This window comes from Podarcis liolepis, assembly GCF_965112155.1.
Source record: "Podarcis liolepis genome assembly, chromosome: 13".
In the NCBI taxonomy this organism is placed as follows: Eukaryota; Metazoa; Chordata; class Lepidosauria; order Squamata; family Lacertidae; genus Podarcis; species Podarcis liolepis.
This window is the reverse complement of record NC_139573.1, coordinates 44053368-44075743: the sequence shown is the minus strand read 5'-3', so window position 1 is coordinate 44075743 and position 22376 is coordinate 44053368. Positions and strand designations below refer to the sequence as shown.

The 22376-nt window shown below is 44.6% G+C and overlaps 1 protein-coding gene across 1 annotated transcript; it reads left to right on the top strand.

The window, feature by feature from the left end:
• Nucleotides 1–1349: 1349 nt before the first annotated feature.
• Nucleotides 1350–22284, top strand: PSME3 (proteasome activator subunit 3). The gene is made up of 12 exons (XM_083470280.1): nt 1350–1434; nt 3557–3902; nt 9984–10016; nt 10323–10385; nt 10622–10726; nt 11388–11436; nt 13932–14044; nt 16904–16972; nt 18055–18122; nt 18262–18316; nt 19270–19356; nt 20775–22284. Exons 2-12 carry the CDS (start codon nt 3861–3863, stop codon nt 20853–20855), a joined length of 765 nt encoding a protein of 254 aa, XP_083326406.1. The 5' UTR covers nt 1350–1434; nt 3557–3860; the 3' UTR covers nt 20856–22284.
• Nucleotides 22285–22376: the final 92 nt, after the last annotated feature.

Below are 22376 nucleotides of genomic sequence, written 5' to 3'. Positions count from 1 at the left end.
ATCTATGTTGTGAATTTAGGAGGAAGGACGGTATACAAATTTAATAGGGAATAATAATAATTGCAAATTTTGGGGGTGGGGGAAGAGAGCTGTGTTGCTGACAAAGAATGGTATCTTGCCACAACTGTGGTCCACTGTGGTCCACTGTTGCTCTTCCCATGTTTTAAGGCTGTGAAGCAATAACAAATAATGCAAATGATGATGATGATGATGATAATTCATTATTTATACCCTGCCCATCTGGCTGGGTTTCCCCAGCCACTCTGGGCATCTCCCAACCGAACATTAAAAACACAGTACATCATTAAACATTAAAAACTTCTCTAAACAGGGATGCCTTCAGATAATAATCTGATAATTATAATCTGATAATAATCTTAATAATAATCTTATGGTAAAATGGAAAGCTCTATTTGACCACCCATTATGGGCAGATTTCAAAAAACTGGCTAGAGATGTCCACTTTTGAAGCTGCATTTAATGAAGAGGGGTTCATTTTTTCTCTAGCTGTCATTAAAAATATTTACCTGTTGTGGTTCATAATCAGCGCTTTTATGAACTTCATAGCTCTAGGAGGTAGTGCCTGTGTTATGGGTTTTTATACTGTAAACTACCTGTGATCTTCAGATGAAAGGTGGAATGTAAATTTAATTAATAATAATTTTGTGGTCATTAGGTCATTAGATATCATGGGAGGTTGAGCTACCCTATGCTTCCATATTTTGGGGAGTAAAACCAACTGACTATAATGGGGACTATAATGTGAGGCTGGCAAATCACTCTTTAATAACGGCCACAAGAACTGTCATCTTTTCAGTCTTTATTGGGGAAATACAGCAACAAATTCACAGAAAAAATGCTCCAAGTAAATAAGTAAACAGCCCCGTTCTCTCTTTTTCTAATGAATTCATCCTAGCAATATATATGAATGTGTGCGTGTGTGGCCTCCAAGGTTTAGGTGGGATTTTGCAGTCAAATTTGTGATTTTGGCTGCAAACCCCTTATTCAATTGCTTTTAACTTTTGTATGTTTTAAAGCAGGGCAGTAAACTTTTCTCCATTTTGCTGTTTTTATCTTTTTATAAACCAGTTTGAGGATTATTATTTTTTATTTTTACAATCAAGTGGTGTGCAATTTTTATGAAATAAATAAAATAGATTGCATGCCTTTCCATTACGATTCCCACCTAATGTGCCAACTCTGGGCAAATATATTTTAAGATCACTGAAGGCAAGCTGTGGTTACATTTAGCAACCAGGGTAGCTGATCAGATATCAATACAAAACACTGCGGCAGAAATTAACCACCCACCCACTTTTTGCCGGTGGCCGTTTGGGTTTCCTAACAAGTGCACAGGAGAACATGTGCAGGGGGCAAACGAGATGATCAAGGGTCTGGAAACCCAGCCTTAGGAGGAACAATTGAAGGAGCTGGGTATGTTTATCCTTAATAAGAGGAGACTGAGAGGAGATGGGATTTGTTGTTGTTTAGTCGTTTAGTCGTGTCCGACTCTTCGTGACCCCATGGACCAGAGCACGCCAGGCACTCCTGTCTTCCACTGCCTCCCGCAGTTTGTTCAAACTCATGCTGGTAGCTTCGAGAACACTGTCCAACCATCTCGTCCTCTGTTGTCCCCTTCTCCTTGTGCCCTCCATCTTTCCCAACATCAGGGTCTTTTCCAGGGAGTCTTCTCTTCTCATGAGGTGGCCAAAGTATTGGAGCCTCAGCTTCTGGATCTGTCCTTCCAGTGAGCACTCAGGGCTGATTTCCTTCAGAATGGAGAGGTTTGATATTCTTGCAGTCCATGGGACTCTCAAGAATCTCCTCCAGCACCATAATTCAAAGGGAGATGGGGTAGCCCTCTCCAAATATCTCAAGGTGATACGGAAGGGGGGGCATGTCTTCTTCACCTTCTTCTTCGCTACAATATATCCATTTATTTCCAATTGTCAATGTCAAAAGGGACTAAAATCTATAAAATTAATAGAAAATCAACGTGCCAATTTGCTCAATTTCTCTAGGACTCCATGACACCTCCCCTGTCCTCCATAATCCCTCAAGCAAGGTGTCAAGACCCTAATCCTGTCAAATCACTCTGCCAAGCCTTTCCTCTGGGCAATGCCAGGTGGCAGACTATGCATACATGGACCATTGTCTTCTCATCACCGGTACTCAGGATGTGTTTATCTGCGCATATCTCCAGCTCTGCATATTCCCCCCTCCCTCCTCCATATGTTAATCCTGTGTAACCCAACCTCTTCTTAATGTATTCATGATGTAACTGGGATGTATTTTGCACTGTATTCTGGGATATGGAGGGAAGTTTCAAAAGTTCATGTCACCCCTTTCTCGCTGTTCAATCTCGCCTTGAACCTGTTGCGCAATAAACTTGGATCTTCTGCAGCTTGCTCCTGTTTCCGGCTGAGCTCATTTTCCTCCACAGGGACCCGCGGACTTAGTCCGACGAGCTGGGTGGCAGAGCAGCCTCGCACCCAGATTTTACTGTAACACAAGGGCTGTCCCATGGAGGATGGAGCAAGCTTGTTTTCTCCTCCTCTGGAGGTCAGGACTCGAATCAAGGGCCCAATCTCCAAAAAGGGAGATTCCGGCTAAACATCAGGAAGACCTTTCTGGCAGTAAGAGCAGTTAAACAGTGGAAGACTCCCACAAGAGGTGGTGGACTCTTTCATTGGAGGTTTTTAAGCAGAGGTTAGACGGCCATCTGTCATGGATGCTTTAGCTGAATTCCTGCATTGCAGGACTGGATAACCCTCAGGGTCCCTTCCAACTCTGCATTTCTAGGATTTTAAGCTGCCTAAAAATCAAGTGGGTGCATTTTTTTTTTAAAAAAAATATTTTTTACTGCATTCATTACAGGGAACCAAGGCAGAGGGCCTTCTTGGTAGTGGCGCCCACCCTGTGGAACACCCTCCCATCAGATGTCAAGGAAATAATTCGACTTTTAGAAGACATCTGAAGGCAACCCTGTTTAGGGAAGTTTTTAATGTTTGAAGTTTTATACTGTTTTCAATGTTCTGTTGAAAACTGCCCAGAGTGGCTGGAGAAACCCAGCCAGGTGGGCGGCGTATAAATAAATTATTATTATTATTATTATTATTATTATTATTAGTATTAGTATTAGTATTATTATCATTATAAAAATAAATAATTTAGCATGTTGTAGTGGGGGGAGCAGTGACGGCCCTCCCTCAGGTGACAGATGCCAAAGCAGGCTAGGGAGCGTTCACACAAAGCTCTTCTGATTCCAAGTACTCATGTTCAGCGGTGCTATTGGAGCAGGACTTCTGGGGCAGAAATCCAGGGTCCCCAAAGGACCATCGAAAGATTATTATTATTATTATTATTATTATTATCATCATCATCATCCTGATATATTATTATTATTATTATTATTATTATTATTATTATTATTATTATTATTATTATTATTATTATTATTATTATTACAGTATTAGCTTTTAATCACGCCGGAACCATTTATCGCGGGATCAGTTTCCCTGCGCGCTCATTCCCGTTTCTTGGTAACTCCTCTCAGGCTCCGCCCACGCCTCTCGGAAGCTGCTTGTCCAGCTCGTGCGTCAGTTGCCCCGGATGAGGCGGGAGAGCGGAAGACAAAAGACACGAGCGGCGTGGGGGGGGGGGGGAGGAGCGAATCACGTGGGAAGCTGAAGGCGCGCGCGGCGGTTGGCGAAGCGGCGTCGGCGAGGCGTTATGCCGTCATTTCCGGCCGCGGCCAAGAAGCCGGTGGTGGTTTGCTCGGGTGGCGGCGGCGGCGGCGCGTTCGCGGAACGAAAACGAGACGGACCCGGCTAGAGGGATAGCGGTTCCCCCGCCCTGCCATGGCCTCCCTGCTCAAGGTGGATCCGGAAGTTAAGATCAAGGTACGGAGGGAAGCGGGGCCTCGGAGGGGCGGGAAGGAGACGAGAGCGGCGAAGTTGCTTCGCGGGGCGGGCGTGCCCCGGGGCATGTGCAGAGCGCCGGCCTCCGGAAGGAGGCGGGAGAGGTTTTCCCCGGGGCGCTTCAGCCGCGGCTCCTCTCCGCTGACGGGGCGAGAGGGCCGGTTGCCATGGAGGGCTGAGGCCCTTTTGGCCCAGCGCCCTTGGGGGGGGGCCTCTGCCCCGGGCCCGTCACCCCCCCACACCCCGCTTAGCCAGGACACAACGGGCCTGGCTCACCACCTCGCCATTTAAGGAGGGAGGCAGTAGGAACCCTTAGCCGCGTGCCTTAAGATTTTCGGATTGTATCCCTGCCTCTTGGGAAGTTGGCATGATCACACCGAGTCTTATTGCACGATTGCAAGGGAACCGGGTGTGGGTTAAACCACAGAGCCTAGGACTTGCCGATCAGAAGGTCGGCGGTTCGAATCCCTGCAACGGGGTGAGCTCCCGTTGCTCGGTCCCTGCTTCTGCCAACCTAGCAGTTTGAAAGCACACCAGTGCAAGTACATAAATAGGTACCGCTCCGGCGGGAAGGTAAACGGCGTTTCCGTGCGCTGCTCTGGTTCGCCAGAAGCGGCTTAGTCATGCTGGCCACATGACCTGGAAGCTGGACGCCGGCTCCCTCGGCCAATAATGCGAGATGAGCGCCGCAACCCCAGAATCAGCCACGACTGGACCTAATGGTCAGGGGTCCCTTTACCTTTAAGGGACCTGGGGGGGGGTCATCTAGGCCAGCCCCCCTGAAATGCAGGGATATTTCGCCCAATGTGGCCCTCAAACCCACGACCTTGGGATTAAGAGTGGCTGGGGAAACCCAGACAGATGGACGGGTATAAATAAATTATTATTACTTGTTGGGTCTCTGGACTGTAATAAAGGTTGATGATGATATCAAATTATTATTACAGTGGTACCTCAGGTTAAGAAATTAATTCGTTCCAGAGGTCCGTTCTTAACCTGAAACACCACTTTAGCTAATGGGCCTCCCGCTGCCACCGCGCCAACGGAGCACAATTTCTGTTCTTATCCTGAAGCAAAGTTCTTAACCCGAGGTACTACTTCTGGGTTAGCAGAGGCTGTAACCTGAAACGTATGTAACCTGAAGCGTATGTAACCCGAGGTACCACTGTATTATTATTAGAGTCGTGTTCTACCGATGGTGCATCTTTTTTGCCCAAGCTGCTGATCATTGGAACTACACTGCCTCTGGCCACAGGGGATCCTCTCTGCTTGACTCTGACAGGCCAAGGGCACCTGCCGTTGCTGCATCCTGCAATGGTGGCTTCTTTAGGCTGCTTGGATGTTACTGTTTTTTAGCTGCCCTGCAGAGGGTGGGTTTATTCAGATCAAAGTAATTTGAGGGGAAAGTCTCCATTTAAGTCAAACTGCCAAGTTTATAGTAGCTTGTATATTTCCCAAGCAAGCAATGCATTCTGGCTGGTAAAGCACACCTGTTTGCATCTAAATTTATTATATCGTCCAGGAACGTGCTATACACCTCAGATCATTCACCCAATATGACTTTTGCCCTGGCTAGATTTTATCAGCCTAGAAGAGTAATTGCCAAATTAAGGATTTCTGTGTGAATTTAAGGAATGATAAGCAAGGCTATGTTTTGGAAGCTCAGTACTGTACTCATGTTGGCATGTAGCAGCTGGTCAGAATAGATAGAAATTAGATGGCCGTGCCACTTGGCAGCATGCTTATTCAACCTTTGAACAATAATATATACAAAAATATATACAGTGCATGACCTATTGTGCGATATTTATAATGTTTGACTTAAGAGGTCACATAGTGTTCCTCAGGATTCATTTTTCATGTATAATAATAAAAAATCAGGCTTTAGCTCAGATCCGTTTGATAGAGCATACTAGATCCAGTTTCATGTGTATTTTTAATGGTTATGTTCCACTTAGATTTCATTTGAACCCCAGCTATTTTTAACAGTTTTTTAAAAGAAAATATTTTTAAAAATAAATAAATTAAGAGCCATTTCTTGTCCTGAATTGAGAGCCTATCAATTTTCTCTATTTTTTTTCTCTTTTACCCAGCCTTAAAGTTAAGTTTCAGACTGGTAGCATGTAGGAAATAGTTCAGGCTCCGTTGCATTTTATATGTGTATTACTATTCACCTGTCAATTTTCTGTTGCGGTAATGGGCTTTTTTTGCGCAAACCTTCTTGTAGTTTAAAGTGCAGACTTTCTTATAATCGGTCTGGATAGAAGTCTTGCATGGTCCTTTTTTGCTTCTTTGTGTTTGGGAGAGCTTCCCATTTTAAAAATTAGTTTGCCCATTCACCTATTTTTAGGTAGCTGTTAAATTGTCTACTGCTTATTTTATTTAATGTATTTATACCTTGGTCTTCAGCTGACAATAAATCTTTCAGAGTAACTTGCAAAGATCAGGGAGGGAAAACAGGCCTTGCCTGCAGGCTTTCAACTTAAACACAACACAAGATTGGGAGGGGAGAAGGTAAAAAAGCAAACTCATGCACTAGTTCTTAATTATAAAGCTCAACAGCTTTTAATTCAACAGGTCATGGAGCTGGGTCTAAACATAATGGAGAAACTGCTGCTTGCTCCCCCTCTGACATCAGTGATGGCAGTTGGTAGTTAGAGCAGGATGGTGCTGAGGCAAAGCTGCGGCCAAGCATCATTTTTTGGAGGGGAGGGGTATCAAGAGTGCTGCCCCCTCTTCTTCTGGTGGCCTCAAGGATGGCAGCTGGCCATTGAAAACAGTGCTTTCCAGGAAGAGGGCACCTGTATTCAGATGCGTATTTGGAGGTGTGTCTGTTTTGCTTTCTGATCCTGCAAGTGATCATCATGCTCTGATCTCCTACATTGGATTGAAGTAAAAAGCCATCCATGCGAGGGGGCAGGGATGGGAACTCTGTCTTTCCCTGGACCCTCTTGAGTCCCTTTGCCCCCCATACACTCGTTAATATTTGAAATCAAGATAGTGTTGTGTATTATTTTTTAAAAGCAGGAGATGAAACAGAAGAAAATGGAGAAGCAAAACTGTTTCTCCCCTAGTCTTCACTTGATCTCTGTTATCACTAACAGATCATGGGCAAAAAAGAGTGTGGTAGAGTAGGAACATCTCTGCTAGACCCTATATTCTTACACAAAAGTAGTAGAGGGTTTTTTTGGGGGGGGGATTTCTGCTCGCCGCCGCTACCATCCCAACCTACCTGAGCCAAGGGTGGCACACTTCACTCTGCTGCCAGGGAATATTTGCATCAGCAGAGGAAAGTATGGTTGTCACATCCTTTTCCTAAAGAGGATGAAGAGTGACAAGTACGAGGGGAAGAGTTGTCCTGTTTAGGCGGACTCCTGAGAGGTCATTAGTAGTAGGGTTTTAGAATTGTGAGGAGGGAGAAAGGGGGAGCAACTCTTGCCCCATTTATCTCCTTCTAGCAAATAATCTATCAGTTTCACAGATTTTAAAAATTTCTCTTAATCATGAAAACCCAAATACACTGGTACCTTGGGTTACATATGCTTCAAGTTACATACGCTTCAGGTTACAGATTCCACTAACCCAGAAATATTACCTCAGGTTAAGAACTTTGCTTCAGGATGAGAACAGAAATCTTGCTACGGCGGCAGCAGGAGGCCCCATTAGCTAAAGTGGTACTTCAGGTTAAAAACAGTTTCAGGTTAAGTACGGACCTCTGGAATGAATTAAGTACTTAACCCAAGGTACCACTGTACAAAGATCTTCAACTACAGAACAGTAAAACATTAAAGCAATTGTGAAATAGCAAGAGTTAGTAGTAAAATCTTTACACCCAGTAGAGTGTTAAAACAGGATGCCTAACTTGCCCCAAAGCTGCCTTGAGTAAAAACACATTCTTAACTTGTCCACTGAAAGACACGTGACGGGGAACAGTGAGTGCCGCAAAATTGGTGGCTCCAAGTAATCCTGCGAGCGAGGGCTGCTTTCTGTCTAAGTAACAGACCATGTGGAAATATGAAGCAAGCCTTGCTATGCAAATATATGACTTTGCAACCCACATGTAGGAGGCAAAGTATTGCTTCCCATGACACATTATGTGCTCTTCTTAAGTAAAAGAGATTTATATTCTTTGGAGAAAAAACAGAACTGTGCTACAGCTTTGAGGTTGAATCTATCCATTCCCGATAACATCCGGTGGGCAGAGGGGCCACTTCTACTTTGAGGCAGTGGTGGTAGTTGTTTTTTATGCAGATTCGTAGGTGAGGCCTAGATCCAGGGAAAGCATGTGCGTGGTGGAAAAAAAACGTTGACTGCCCCATATGCTAGCATAAAAAAGTAGGGTAGACTGCTATAATTTGGAGGCTGTTTTGAAGGGAACATAGGAGATGGCCCCCTCATCTGCTGTACCTTCTTATACTGACACATTAGCAGATCTAATGGTTGATCAGAGGTAGAGCTGAGCATTGTCTAGTTTTCAACATCGTGATATATCACCAACTAAACATCACAATACAGTGGTACCTCAGTTCTCAAATGTCTCCGTTGACGAACATTTCGGAACTCGGGCCGCTAAAACCATGACAGCTATGCTTCCATTTTCGAACACGCCTCGGAAGCATAGCTGTCAACTTTTCCCTTTTCTTGCGAGGAATCCTATCGGAATAAGGGAATTTCCCTTTAAAAAAAGGGGAAAGTTGACAGCTGTGCTTGGAAGTTGAACGGCTTTCACTGTGTGTTTCTCAATTTTCTCAATGAAATTTGCAGGCTGCCCTTTGCGCCTCGGTTTTCGAATGTTTCGGAACTCGAACCGTCTTCCGGAACAGATTATGTTCAAGAACCGAGGTACCGCTGCGTATATTACGATGTCTGAAATAAGGATGAAACAATGTTAGGGTAATGTCCTGGCAACTGCCACAATTAGGGTTGCAGAACTGACACATTTTTACTTGATTTTAACATATTGTTACACCTGTACAGAGCAACAGGGGTGGCAAGAAACATGAGAGAAGAAAACCTCACAGTTTTCCCCACATCACAATTTTTTACATAGCTCATGGACCAATCATGATATATCGCAGTGTCAATGTTAAGAAACCATTACCGCAATGTGGGTTTCAAACCAATTATTTATCGGCATCAGAGGGATATGTATAGAAGAGAGCTCCAGTACTGGCATAGCTTAATGGAGCCATCTATACAAGAATTAGCTATGTCAGTTGTTCAGGCATGAGACATATTCTGTAGGCGCTGCGTATGTACAACTCAGATAAAAACAAGGAAGGATGGAAGAAGGCAGGTAATTTTAGCCACTGGCTGGAGATGGCAAGGCTATGTTCTCTTGTGGGTAGTCTTGTGGGGGCAGCATGCCAGGCAGGGCGTGCTGAAAGAGGGGAAGACCGAAGGCATAGGCATGTCCCATTCAATCAAATCCCGGCACGCCATCTAGCTGCGACAAGGACCAGTGATCTGACTTAGTATGGCCAGCTTCATCTGTTTATATGCACATGGTCCAAAAAACACCCACTTGGGAACTTGTCGCTCTGGCCTTATGCGGTGACTGTTGGCAGCAATACTGTGCTGAGTTTGAAAGAGGAGCTAAAGAATGGGTTGGTTCAGGATAGGAAAAGAGATTGTGGAATCTCTAGTGGCAGCACCAAACTTCTAGATGGCCAGGAAGTAAAGATTTTTCCAACTCCATAATCCCTCGGCGGTTGTTAGCCAGAATCAGCAGGGTCTGTAAAAAAACTTGGAACACGGCTAAATAATTTCAGAAAAATGCTTTCAGGTGGTACATAACTTTTTGTGCCCTGGGTTGTTGATTCTAAGCAAATTGTGGACTCCTGAGTCCCACAGTGGGTTTGATCCCCATAAGGGCCCCTTGCATAATCCTACATTGCAGGGGTTTGGACTAGATGACCCTCGGACATCATTCCCAACTCTACAGTTCTTTGATTCTATGAGAATATTGTGCTACTGTACAGAACACAGCTCCATGTATGCTTGGGTCGCTCTGTTTTACCCAGTTTGGACTCTGTTCTAAACTGCTTCTCTTCTCTCCTGTAGGTAGACTCTTTCAGGGAGCGGATCACAGGTGAAGTAAGTGTCGTGATTCCTTCCCGCCGCCTGCCCTTAATGCTTAAGGGTCTGGATGTTTCTGTTGCTGGAACATCTTGCTGGAGACCCTTTGATGACGCTTAAGAGAACTTCAGCTAGTCAATTAGAAAGCTTGTCTGTAGCTGTGTTCTGGCCCCTGCAGTATCCAAGGCTCGTGGCTTTTGCCTTTGGAAGTGGTTCTACTGGTTCATACAGAGGGTTAATTTGGGGCTAATTTCTGATCTGCCCATTTGCAGATAATCTCAGTATTAATTCATGCATCACAGCTGGCTTTTCTTTGTCCTTCAGGCTGAGGATCTGGTGGCAAGTTTTTTCCCAAAGAAGCTTTTAGAACTCGATGCGTTCCTTAAGGTAAGAGTTGCAAGCCCAGTGCCTCTCACCTGGTTTTTCTTGTCCAGTGAGTGGCTCTTGACTATAGCAGACTGAATTATTATTATTATTATTGTTATTGTTATTATTATAATATACCGTCCTATACCTGGGGGGGGGGTCAGGGTGGGTTTGGTGTTGGATTCAAGTTTGGTTGGTTCTGTTTGGGAATGTGTTAAGCAATTTAACATTATGCTTCGGCTATTCTCCTTTCCTAGGATCCCATTCTGAACATTCACGATCTCACCCAAATCCACTCAGATATGAACCTTCCTGTTCCAGACCCAATCCTGCTCACAAACAGTCATGATGGACTGGATGGGGTAAGGTGGTTCACTTTACCTGGGTTTAATATTTGAGACGTTGATCCAAACTGCATAATGCTCACATTTACTGAGAGGGTCTGGACAGAGAGAAAGCTGTCTGGGAACTAGACGCAAAAACAGATAGTTGCTTGTTTCAGGACCCATGTCTTCCTCTCCATATTCTGTGTATGCAGAATAGAATTTCTTGCCCTTTTGGCATGAGTTAACCTCCTATAGAAGAATCAAAGAAATTCATGCACCTGACAAATTTCTCAAAAGTTGACATTTTATTTATAAATCATCGGAATTTCAAGACAACTTAGGTACTTGTGTTTCATTTTCGCTTGTTGACTGAGGTGGCAAGTCAGGAACGTGATTCTTATACGTTCAATTAAACGTATTTAATTAGTTAAGGATGCAAATGGTATATACTTACACCAAATACACCTATTATTTTCTCTTCCTCTCTGCCTTCTTTGGGTCCTTTCTTTTTCCATACCCTCCTTTTGTAATTTCCTTTACCTATTTCTCTTTTTCTCCTACAGTTTTAGTTATTTGGATGAACACGCTTCTTTAGATTTTATGATTTGATACAATACATCCCCCCCCCCCGTAAATAACTTTGTACATATTTGCTTTCTTTCTGTAAAAAATAATAACGTCCTCTTTGTTTTTTCAGCCCAATATGAAGAAGAGAAAGCTGGAAGACTGTGATGAAACCTTCCAGGGTGAGTTCCTGAACTTCTACTGCTAAATTCATGGCATCTGATTGCTGTCAATGCTCGTTTGGGAGCTTGTGTTTGTCTCACGAAACTTGTCCAATTGAGTGAACACTCTGAGCATACGGGATTGGGAAAATCCAGAAACCTTAAACTTTTATATTGGTGCCAAGGAATTAAAGTATTAATTCACTGATGTAATTGTGGCCTGCACCTTGACCATAAATTTGTCCCTGATGCAGCTGCTTCGTACACAATTGACTCCTAGGAATTTGAAATGATCCCTTGAAATACTCCAGCTTTTTGCAACTTTACTGCCAGATGGCTGGATCCTTATGTGGTTTCAATATTACAGTGGTACCTTTGGTTCTCAGAATTAATCCGTTCCGGAAGTCCATTCCAAAACCAAAGCGTTCCAAAACTGAGGCACGCTTTCCCATAGAAAGTAATGCAAAACGCATTAATCCTTTCCAGACTTTTAAAAACAACCCCTAAAACAGCAATTTAACATGAATTTTACTATCTAATGAGACTATTGATCCATAAAATGAAAGCAATAATCAATATACTATACTATAAAATAAATAAGATAGTATTGTAGATGCTAAAAATTAAAATTATTATTTTTTCTTACCTGCACTGATGATAGACATTGCTTTTATCCCTTTCTGCAGTCACACAATCAATCAATCAGTAGCTGAACTGGATTCCACACAGTCACAAAAACAAATTAACCGAAAAAGCCACAAAAACGCAAAATAAATAGCAAAAACAAAAATGCTAGACTTAATCTGTTTGACTTCCGAAATGTTTGAAATCCCAGGCGCAGCTTCTGATTGTTGCAGGTGCCCCAGAAACGTTCAGCTTCTGAAAAACGTTCGAAAACTGGAACACTTACAGGTTTTTGGCATTTGAGAACCCAGGCGTTTGAGAACCATGACGTTTGAGAACCGAGGTACCACTGTACTGCCAAGATGTTGTGCATAGTGTTCCCTGTATGGTTGAAATTCATTTGCAGTTAATTGGGAAAGCCCCAGTTGCATTATTTGTGGCCTGGCTTACGCTGCCAGTCTTCTAATTCACAACATGAAGTTTCAAAGGACAGAAATGGAGCGTAGGGATCCCAGGTTTGAGAGTTCAAAGCCACTATTTTTGAAATTAACTAAAAAGAGAGTGCCCCCCCCCAATAAATCACTGGAATTCAATTCCTATGTCATTAAATGGTCAAAATCAATAATATCTATGCAGCAGCTAATTTTAATAACTATGTGGAAGAGGACATTTGAGCAGGTGCAACTTTTCAGATCCTGCAGTTCTGTGATGATTAATTCCGCCTGCTGAAATTCCCCACTGCACAACTTTTTAAAGATATATGGCTCCTGCAAAGGTTGTTACCTCCTATATTAATGTGGTGTTGTTGGTGTGTGGTTTTTTTTTTTTTAAATTATTATTATTTTACAAATATAAATTTATAACATTCCAAACACATATGCATATATAGAGATAACTCTGAATCTCGAGACTTCCCCCTATCCCCTCCATGGGTCCTATTGTCAACATTTACAACTGCATATTATTCCATATTCTATATTTTAAATCAATCCACATTATCCATAGTATTTGTTACATTACAAGTGGGTTTCAAATCCTGCCAATGTTTCCATCTGCTTGCAGTGGTCTCTTAGATAAATTATATTTTCCCCCATTCTTTTTTAAAGTTTTTGTCCTGAGTTAATGTGTTTGGTTCGTGAGTTAATGTGTTTAAAACGCTTGCATAATAATAATATTTTTTATTTATACCCCGCCCTCCCCAGCCAAGGCCGGGCTCAGGGCAGCTAACAAGCAGTAATAAAAACGAGCTGAATGAATACAACTGAAAAACAAGATTAAAATACAACATTAAAATATTGAAACATTAAAATGTTAAAATGCAGCCTCATCACCGGAGGAGAAAGCAAAAGGAAAGGGGGGGGGATCAAATTGGCTCCAAGCCAAAGGCCAGGCGGAACAACTCTGTCTTACGGGCCCTGTGGAAAGAAATCAGATCCTGCAGGGCCCTGGTCTCATGAGACAGAGCGTTCCACCAGGCCGGAGCCAGTATTGAAAAGGCCCTGGCTCTGGTTGAAGCTAATCTGACTTCCTTAGGGCCCGGGACCTCTAGGGTGTTGCTATTTATGGACCTTGGAAGTAGGAATAGACTCTGCCTACTCTGCCTGCATAAAACCCCACGGGTATCCTGAAACATAGGAAGTTGCCTTACAATGAGCCAGACCATTGGTCCATCTGGCTCAATAATGCCTACACGGACTGGCAGCAGCTCTCCAGGGTTTCAGACAGGCATCTCTCCCAGCCCTACCTGGAGAGGCCAGGGGTTGAACCGGCAAAGCTGTTGCTCTGCCACCGAGCTTATGGCCCTTCCTGACCTGCTGAGCGGCAAGCACATGCATGCACACCCATGCTCACACTCCATGGAATAAGTGGCAAATCTTTTCTCGTGGCACCAGGTACCAAAGTCTTTGTCATGCCTAATGGGATGCTGAAGAGCAACCAGCAGCTGGTGGACATCATTGAGAAGGTGAAACCCGAGATCCGGCTGCTCATTGAGAAATGCAACACGGTGAGTGCTGGGCTGCCTTTTCCTTCCTCTTTGGGCTCGGACGCTTTTCAGATCCGTTTCCTGTAGTGGTGCTCCGAAGAGCAGGGATAAAATCAGTGCTATTCATTACTTGTTTATTTTTTGAAAAGTTTTTATCATTAAAACAATTCAACATTAATACACACATATTGCGAATATACAAACATACATTTCATACGGCCCTTAAAAATGTTTATTAGAATAAACAACTTCCGTTTGAAATACTGAAATACTAAATAAGATGGATAACTGTGTGTAATAGAAAAAGAGGCCTGAAATTAGGTTAAAGGTGTGTGAAAGAAAGTAATAGAAGTGGAAAGAAATTGCAATCGAGTAGATTGGAAGTTGAACACAAAGGTGGGGTGAGGGGTGGTGGGTGGTGATGGGAAAAGGAATTATCTGTGGGATTGAGTGTAGGTATGTTTGAACGTTTTTAAGGAATGTATGAAATGTATGCTTGTATATTCGCAATATGTGTGTATTAAGGTTGAATTATTTTAATAATAAAAACTTTTCGAAAAAACCCAAAAACTAATAGCACTGAACAGCAGGGATAAAATCAAATGTGCTCTCTTCCGGTTAGCTCCTCAGAGAGAACGAGGTGGCTAATCGTGCGTATCAACAAGGATAGGGGGGGCACAGATCTGGCCTCTGCTGGCATGTTACTGTGGCAAATCTTGTATGAAGTTTGCTTAGTCTTGCTGAGGTGCCTAGACTTCAGATGACAAACTGGTGCCTTGTGTGACTGAATCCTTCTCTGAATCCCAGCATGGTGTGGTGGTTAAGAGTGGTGGACTTGTAATCTGGTGAACAGGGTTTGATTCCCCACTCCTCCAGATGCAGCTGCTGGGTGACCTTCTCTGAAGTCTCTCAGCCTCACTCACCTCACAGAGTGTTTGTTGTGGAGGAGGAAGGGAAAGGAGATTGTTAGCCACTTTGAGACTCCTTAAGGCAGCGGTTCTTAACCTGTGGGTCCCCAGATGTTGTTGGACTACAACTCCCATCATCCCTGAACTCTGGCCTTGCTAGCTAGGGGTGGTGGGAGTTGTAGTTCAACAACATCTGGGGACCCACAGGTTGAGAAAGGCTGCCGTAAGGGGAGTGAAAGGCGGGATATCAAGTCCAAACTCTTCTTCTTCTTCATACCAGCATATATTTTTATTTTATGATTTAAAAGCATTTCATAGACCACTTTTTTCTTTCTTTAAAAAAAACCTAAATAGTATTCAAAAACACTGTAAAAACAGTGAACAGCATTATAACAAATGAAAAGCAGAAATAACAGGGTAAGATGTTATGGATCAAGGAAAGACCAGGCAGAAAGATATATCTTTGCATGGCCTGGATAGCTTAGTTGGTTAGAGATTGGGGCTGATAACGCCAAGGTTGCAGGTTTGACCCTCATATGGCACGGCCTTGCTGGGGGTTGGACTAGATGATCCATAGGGTCCCTTCCAGCTCTACAGTTTTATGATTCTGAGACGTCTGAATCAATTCATAGACCATGCTTTACATATGATAAAAGGAAGTGCATTCCACTGTGCAGTGGAAATGGCAGAAAATGCCATTTTTCAGGTTGCTGTCCTGAGACAGTCTGCAGAATGTGATGCCACTTCAAATTTTCCCCTAGAACTAGGTGATCTTACAGTTCTATACAGGGGCAAGCGGTCTTTCAGGTAATCTGGTCCTAAGTTGTTTAGCTGTTCTATATGTTGGTAACAAGATTTTGGACGTGGTCTGGTAGCCAGCTGGAGCCAGTGCAGTTCCATCAGCCCAGGTGTAATATGAACACATTGAGGTGTTCCACTTAGCAATTTAGCCACAGTCTTCTTGGCCATGGAAATCTAGCATATCGGGGAGAAAGTTAGCTTAGAGCTCTCTCTGTCTCTGTGATCTGTTGGTTTTCTGTGCATGGGAATGTTTCATTTGTATGGAGGAGCGTTCAGTCATGTGACAACACCCCCTTCTGTGGTCTGAAGAGGTGCCCCCTATGAGGCGTTCTCAAAGTAAAGGAAGGATTGAACTCTGATTAATAAGAATACACACAGAGGCTTGAACCAGCAAGACTCTGGGAAGGGTGCATATAATAATCTCTGCCTGCCTCTCCACCCCTCGGCCCAGGTCGTTTTATTCACACAAAAACTTTTACAGAGTGTTCGTAAGAACCAATCAGATTTCTTCTGAGCATTTCAACAAACCCCACGTGGGGACAAAGTTAAACTACAAACGCTAGTTAAGCATGCATACTTTTGGTAAACAATCAATACACATGATAAGAAGGATGGCCAAGAGGACAGCGATCATTATCACCTTATGAGAGACCTGTTTCCTAGTCCTGAGATCAACATATCAGAAAAGCTACATCAAAGAAACTTGCTCACTATCTTTATGGCCCAGGATGCATGCCTGGCAAAGCAACTGGGCTGTGTACGTGACTGGTCAAGAAAGAGAAATGGAACAGGCATGCAGAGGTGTGGATTGATCAAGAATCATATCAAAATAGTTTAAACCCAGTCGACACAATGCTTTCATTGCTGACACAGATGGCTTACTCTATATTTGTTCTAATTCCTCATTTCAATCCCACCTGATCACCAGACCCTAGGTTTGGGTGTACCATCTCAGTGAAAACTTGGACCAGTGTTGCCTTTGAATGCAGGAGACTAGATTTCAAATCCTTGTTTGGTTTTGGAGTTTTAATTGTTCTGCAGCAAATCTCTCTGTCTGTCTCAGCCTGAGCTGCCTGACACAGATGCTGGACGTAGAACAGTCTGCCAGCCGTTTTCAGTGTATACAGCAAAGCAGTGGCACCTATTTAATATGACATATTCTGCCCGGCAGGTCAAAATGTGGGTGCAGCTGCTGATTCCCAGGATAGAGGACGGCAACAACTTTGGCGTTTCTATTCAGGTAGGTCAGCAGTTGGGGGCGGGGGCAGAATCCTGAGGAACTGTCCCTTTCTGGGGTGGCGAGCACAATCAGGATTTCAGGAACCAAAATGCTTTTTCTGAGCAGGAGCAGTCACCATTAAGAAAAAGCGGTCGGAAAAGGGCAATATATATTTGGATTGCCTCTGGATCAAGTCACTTTTCTTTAAGTTCTCAGTAAGCTAGCTCAAGGTTGTCATCTGAACTAGCAGTCACAGTCACAGTTTAGCAGTCACAGTCAGTCCATCATTTGAAAAATAAGACTTTCGAGCCATCTTACCCAAAAATGGCAACTAGACAATGGGTAGGCAAACTAAGGCCCAGGGGCCGGATCCGGCCCAATCGCTTTCTAAATCCAGCCCGCAGACGATCCAGGAATCAGCGTGTTTTTACATGAGTAGAATTTGTCCTTTTACAGTGGTACCTCGGGTTAAGAACTTAATTCGTTCCAGAGGTCCGTTCTTAACCTGAAACTGTTCTTAACCTGAAGCACCACTTTAGTTAAGGGGGGCTGCCGCTGCGCCGCCGGAGCACGATTTCTGTTCTCATCCTGAAGCAAAGTTCTTAACCCGAGGTACTATTTCTGGGTTAGCGGAGTCTGTAACCTGAAGCGTATGTAACCCAAAGCGTCTGTAACCTGAAGCGTATGTAACCCGTGGTACCACTGTATTTAAAATGTATCTCTGGGTTATTTGTGGGGCATAGGAATTTGTTCATTTTTCTTTTTTCTCTTCAAAATATAGTCCGGCCCCCCACAAGGTCTGAGGGACAGTGGACCAGCCCCCTGCTGGAAAAGTTTGCTGACCCCTGAACTAGACAATTCCGATTTGGTGACTGTAACCTTGGTTTAAGGAGCCGTTTGGCACCTAGCTTATGTATCTGAGTTTCTCACATTTTTGGCCAAGGCTGATTGGGTGGCTCTTTCTGCCTTGCTGGGGCTCAGGCCTCCAGTTCATGGCAGAGACTCATCGGCATGACCTGTTAAGATATTGGTTGGCTACGTCCAGGTATAAGTGCACCTGGAAATTCCCTCAAATGTTTCTTTGTTGGCTCCTTCCTTTGCAGGAAGAGACTGTGGCGGAGCTCCGAACTGTGGAGAGTGAAGCAGCTTCATATTTGGACCAGATCTCTAGGTGGGTGCCTTTTCACGGCTTGGTGCTGAGTGCCTTCAGAGGCTGGCTTTTGTTCCAGAGGGGTCTGTCCCTCTGTAGTGTACACTGTTTGGGCACCCCCTTGCCAACCGTTGAACCACCTCTCTCGCTTCCTTTTCAGATACTACATCACACGGGCAAAGCTGGTTTCTAAAATAGCTAAATATCCCCATGTGGTAAGTGCAGGTATTAAGGTGACAGCTGAGTTTCTCATTACGAACTTTTAATAATAGCATTAGAGAAGTGGCTAAAAGGCTTCCTGACTGAACCCTTGGGGAATATTGTTGTCATGAGGGTCTGCTTCAAATTAATAATAATAATAATAATAATAATAATAATAATAAATTTTATTTATATCCCGCCCTCCCCAGCCGAAGCCGGGCTCAGGACGGCTAACAACAATCAAATAATCAAACATTCTAAAAACATTTCATTATAAAAATTAATTAAAATCAAATTAATGGCAACCGTTAAGCAAAATTCTGTGCAGGTTGCCAGAGGAGGGAGTCAGGCTGCGCCCTGACCAAAGGCCTGATGGAACAACTCTGTCTTGCAGGCCCTGCGGAAAGATGTCAGGTCCCGCAGGGCCCTAGTCTCTTGTGACAGAGCGTTCCACCAGATTGGAACCGTAGCCGAGAAAGCCCTGGCTCTAGTTGAGGCCAGCCTAACCTCTCTGTGGCCTGGGACCTTCAGGTTGTTTTTATTTGCAGACTGTAGGTTCCTCTGTGGGGCATACCAGGAGAGGCGGTCCCGTAGGTACGAGGGTCCTAGGCCGTATAGGTCTTTAAAGGTTGAAACCAGCACCTTAAACCTGATCCTGTACTCCACCGGGAGCCAGTGCAGCTGGGTATAGCACCGGATGAATGTGATCTCGCAGCGAAGACCCTGGAGCACATCGGTCTCGGCTTCTGTTTCTGTGGGTTTTGCATAGGCCTGTTGTCTCTTCCGACCAGTTTTTGATTGTCAACATCCTTTTGGGTTGGGGTTGGAGTCTAGGTATACTGATGGTAGTGACTGAGAAGACCCCGAGACAATGGCCGCTTTGCAGGTGACTCTCGGCTGGGAGATGGAATGAGGCAGCAAGTCCACTTAGTGCAAAGCAATTCTGGCTAAATAACTGTCTCTGTAGGAGGATTACCGTCGCACGGTGACTGAGATGGATGAGAAGGAATACATCAGCCTGCGGCTCATCATTTCGGAGCTCAGAAATCAATATGTAAGTCCAGTCTTGAAGGCGATTCATAACACCACCTTGTGCACAAACCCTATTAAGGTGCTTGAGGGGGCAGGGGCCCGTAACAGTTGAGCCAGTTTTGCAGAGGGCTGGTCTCTCAACCAGTTATTCATTGCCGAGGCCTCTTAGGGTAGATGGGACGCGGGTGGCGCTGTGGGTTAAACCACAGAGCCTAGGACTTGCCGATCAGAAGGTCGGTGGTTCGAATCCCCGCGACGGGGTGAGCTCCCGTTGCTCGGTCCCAGCTCCTGCCAACCTAGCAGTTCGAAAGCACGTCAAAGTGCAAGTAGATAAATACCGTATTTTTCACTTTATAGGATGCACCCGACCATAGGACGCACCTAGTTTTTAGAGGAGGAAAACAAGAAAAAAATATTCTGAATCAAATGTATAAACTACTGTATTTAATAAACAGCCGGTATATCAGAATCATATTACAACCATGTACAGTGGTGCCTCGCAAGACGAAAAGAATCCATTCTGTGATTCTCTTCTTCTAGCGGTTTGACGGATTAGCGGATTAGCGCTATTAGCGGCTTATCGGTTTATCGGATCAGCTGATAAGCGGCTTAGCGGCTTAGAAAAAGGGGGGAGGGGGGGAAAACCCGCAGGAACTCGCAAGACATTTTCGTCTTGCGAAGCAAGCCCATAGGAGATTCGTTTTGCGAAGCACCTCCAAAACGGAAAACTCTTTCGTCTAGCGAGTTTTCCATCTTGCGAGGCATTCGTCTTGCGGGGCACCACTGTAAAGTGAACAGCAGTCAACAATGACATTAAGAACCATCATCACTGTCATTAACAAATGAAGAGAGACTTTAAGGTTTGAGTGCTCTTCTAGTCTTCTGTGAACCCCAAGAACTCATCACTGCTAGAGTCAGAATTTATGAAGCTCTGTTGCTCACAATCACTGACATGACTTTCTTCGCTATCTTCATGTAAAATACCATCTTCGTTTCCATCCAAAGCATTTCTAATGCCACATTTTTTCCTCTCAGTCCTCTTCCTCCCCTCTCTCAGCGAACAACCTGCCCGCTGCACGCAAACATTCCCTTTACTTGAATTACAGTCAAGAAACAGCTGAGCAGAGCCTCTCTGTCTTTAAAGAGCCGCACCAAGCAAGTGTGTCTGTGGCTCTTGCCTGCTTTTCTTGTTTTCCTCCTCTAAAAACTAGGTGCATCTTATGGTCGGGTGCGTCTTATAGAGCGAAAAATACGGTGATTGCCGAGGCCTCTTAGGGTAGATGGGCCCCTTCTTCCTGGAGTATGTGGTGTGGCATCACTTGTCTAGGCAATAGCGAGCTCTGCCTTTTTTGCCTGGGGGGGGGGGTGCAAAAAATTTGTTTGCAAGCCGGATCCTCCCTGAGCCAAGAAGAAACCAACTCCTGTCTCCTCTCCCGCTAGGTGACTCTCCACGACATGATCCTAAAGAACATTGAGAAGATCAAGCGACCCCGGAGCAGCAACGCCGAGACCCTCTACTGAGCTGTTGACAATCTGAACTCATGAACTGTTCAGTAGGCTCAAGGCAGCCCTTTTGCCTCAGTTTATGTGACTATCAAGATGGGGAATCTGGCTGGAAACAGTCCTCACCACACTTTTAGTTAAAAAAAAAAATCTAAAGAAACTCTCCTAGCTCTTTCTGGTTGGTTTTTATTTGGGTCTCGGGATTTGCCTCCCACCCACCCCCATCTCTTGACATCCGAAAGGTATGGGGCAGAGCTTCTCTTCCTGCGTGGGTGGGAACAGGATAGCGGCCAATCTGCTCCAGGCAACCATCCCTGTGCCAGCAGTCCTGAACGACCCTGTTCTGTAGCAGCCGGGAGGAACCCTTCCCTTCTAGGTAGCGTATCTTTGAACTGGTCGAGAGCAGCGTCAAGTTCTGCTGGACCAGTTCAGTCCTCCCATTGAAAAATGCATTTGGGGGAATCGAGTGCCCTGTTCATCTCACATGCCTGTCCATGCCCACTGTCCAATCATGCAGATTCTGATGCCACTGTGTTGAGTTTTTCCTTCCTGCCCCCCCTTCCCCCGTTGATTCGTTGTTCTGAATCTACAGTAATCTATTCCGGATTACGTACTGCACTTAAGCAGCTCTCCTCTCGATACAGCACTCCTTTTGCCTGGCAGGTAAACCCAGTGGAACCCTTGAGTGCAGTGGGCGTTCTCTGGATTTCGGGCTGGGGCAGCGCTGCATAGACAGTTAGCCCTGCAGAATCGGCTTGCCTAATACTGGCACGGCCGAGCGAGTGCTGAAGGACCGGAGACTTTCCCCGTCTTCGTTCTTCTTCTCCTCTCCCACCCGGATATAACAAGCCTAGCGGTTGTTTCTGTAGGGGCACTTTCTGACCTTCAAGAAACCCCAGGAAAGCGTGTCTAGGTTTTGGCCCTTTGCTGCGTGAATGAATCCCACCGGGATTCTTTGGTTTTGCTCTTTTCTAGTCTTCAAGCAAGCAGGTAGGGGGCACCAACTAATAGGAGTGCTTCAGTTTCCCTTGAGATCTACTCTTAGTCTTTATATTCCTCTTGTGCCGTAGTATTGTGAGTGGTGTTAGATATGTAAAAACAGTGGCAGCGTGAATGCCATTTATCGGCCCCTCTCCCTTCCCTTGGTTGCTATTTTTATTTTTAAAGAAATCTCTGCCAGCCTCCTAAGAGCACAGGAAGCTCATCTTCCCTGTGCCCTTTGCAGATGCCTTTGTTATTGTCATTTGTAGCTGGGCAAACCTTAGTCTTCCCTGGAGTGCAGACTCTTGCGACAGCTGCCGTTGTAGCTGCGTCCCGAGAGTAGTCCTCTCCTGCGTTTCTTTGTATCGGCTGCTTTGTTGGATTGTTCATATTTCCTTGCCACATTGAACGTATGTACAACTTTTACTATGTTGACAAATTAAAAGTAATAGGTACTTTGAATTCATCCTCGGCAGTCACCGTGTGTACGAGCAACCGGGGTCACTGCGTGATGCTCAGTTCGTCTTGCGCCCCATCTGGCCTCCGCCTGTTTGGACT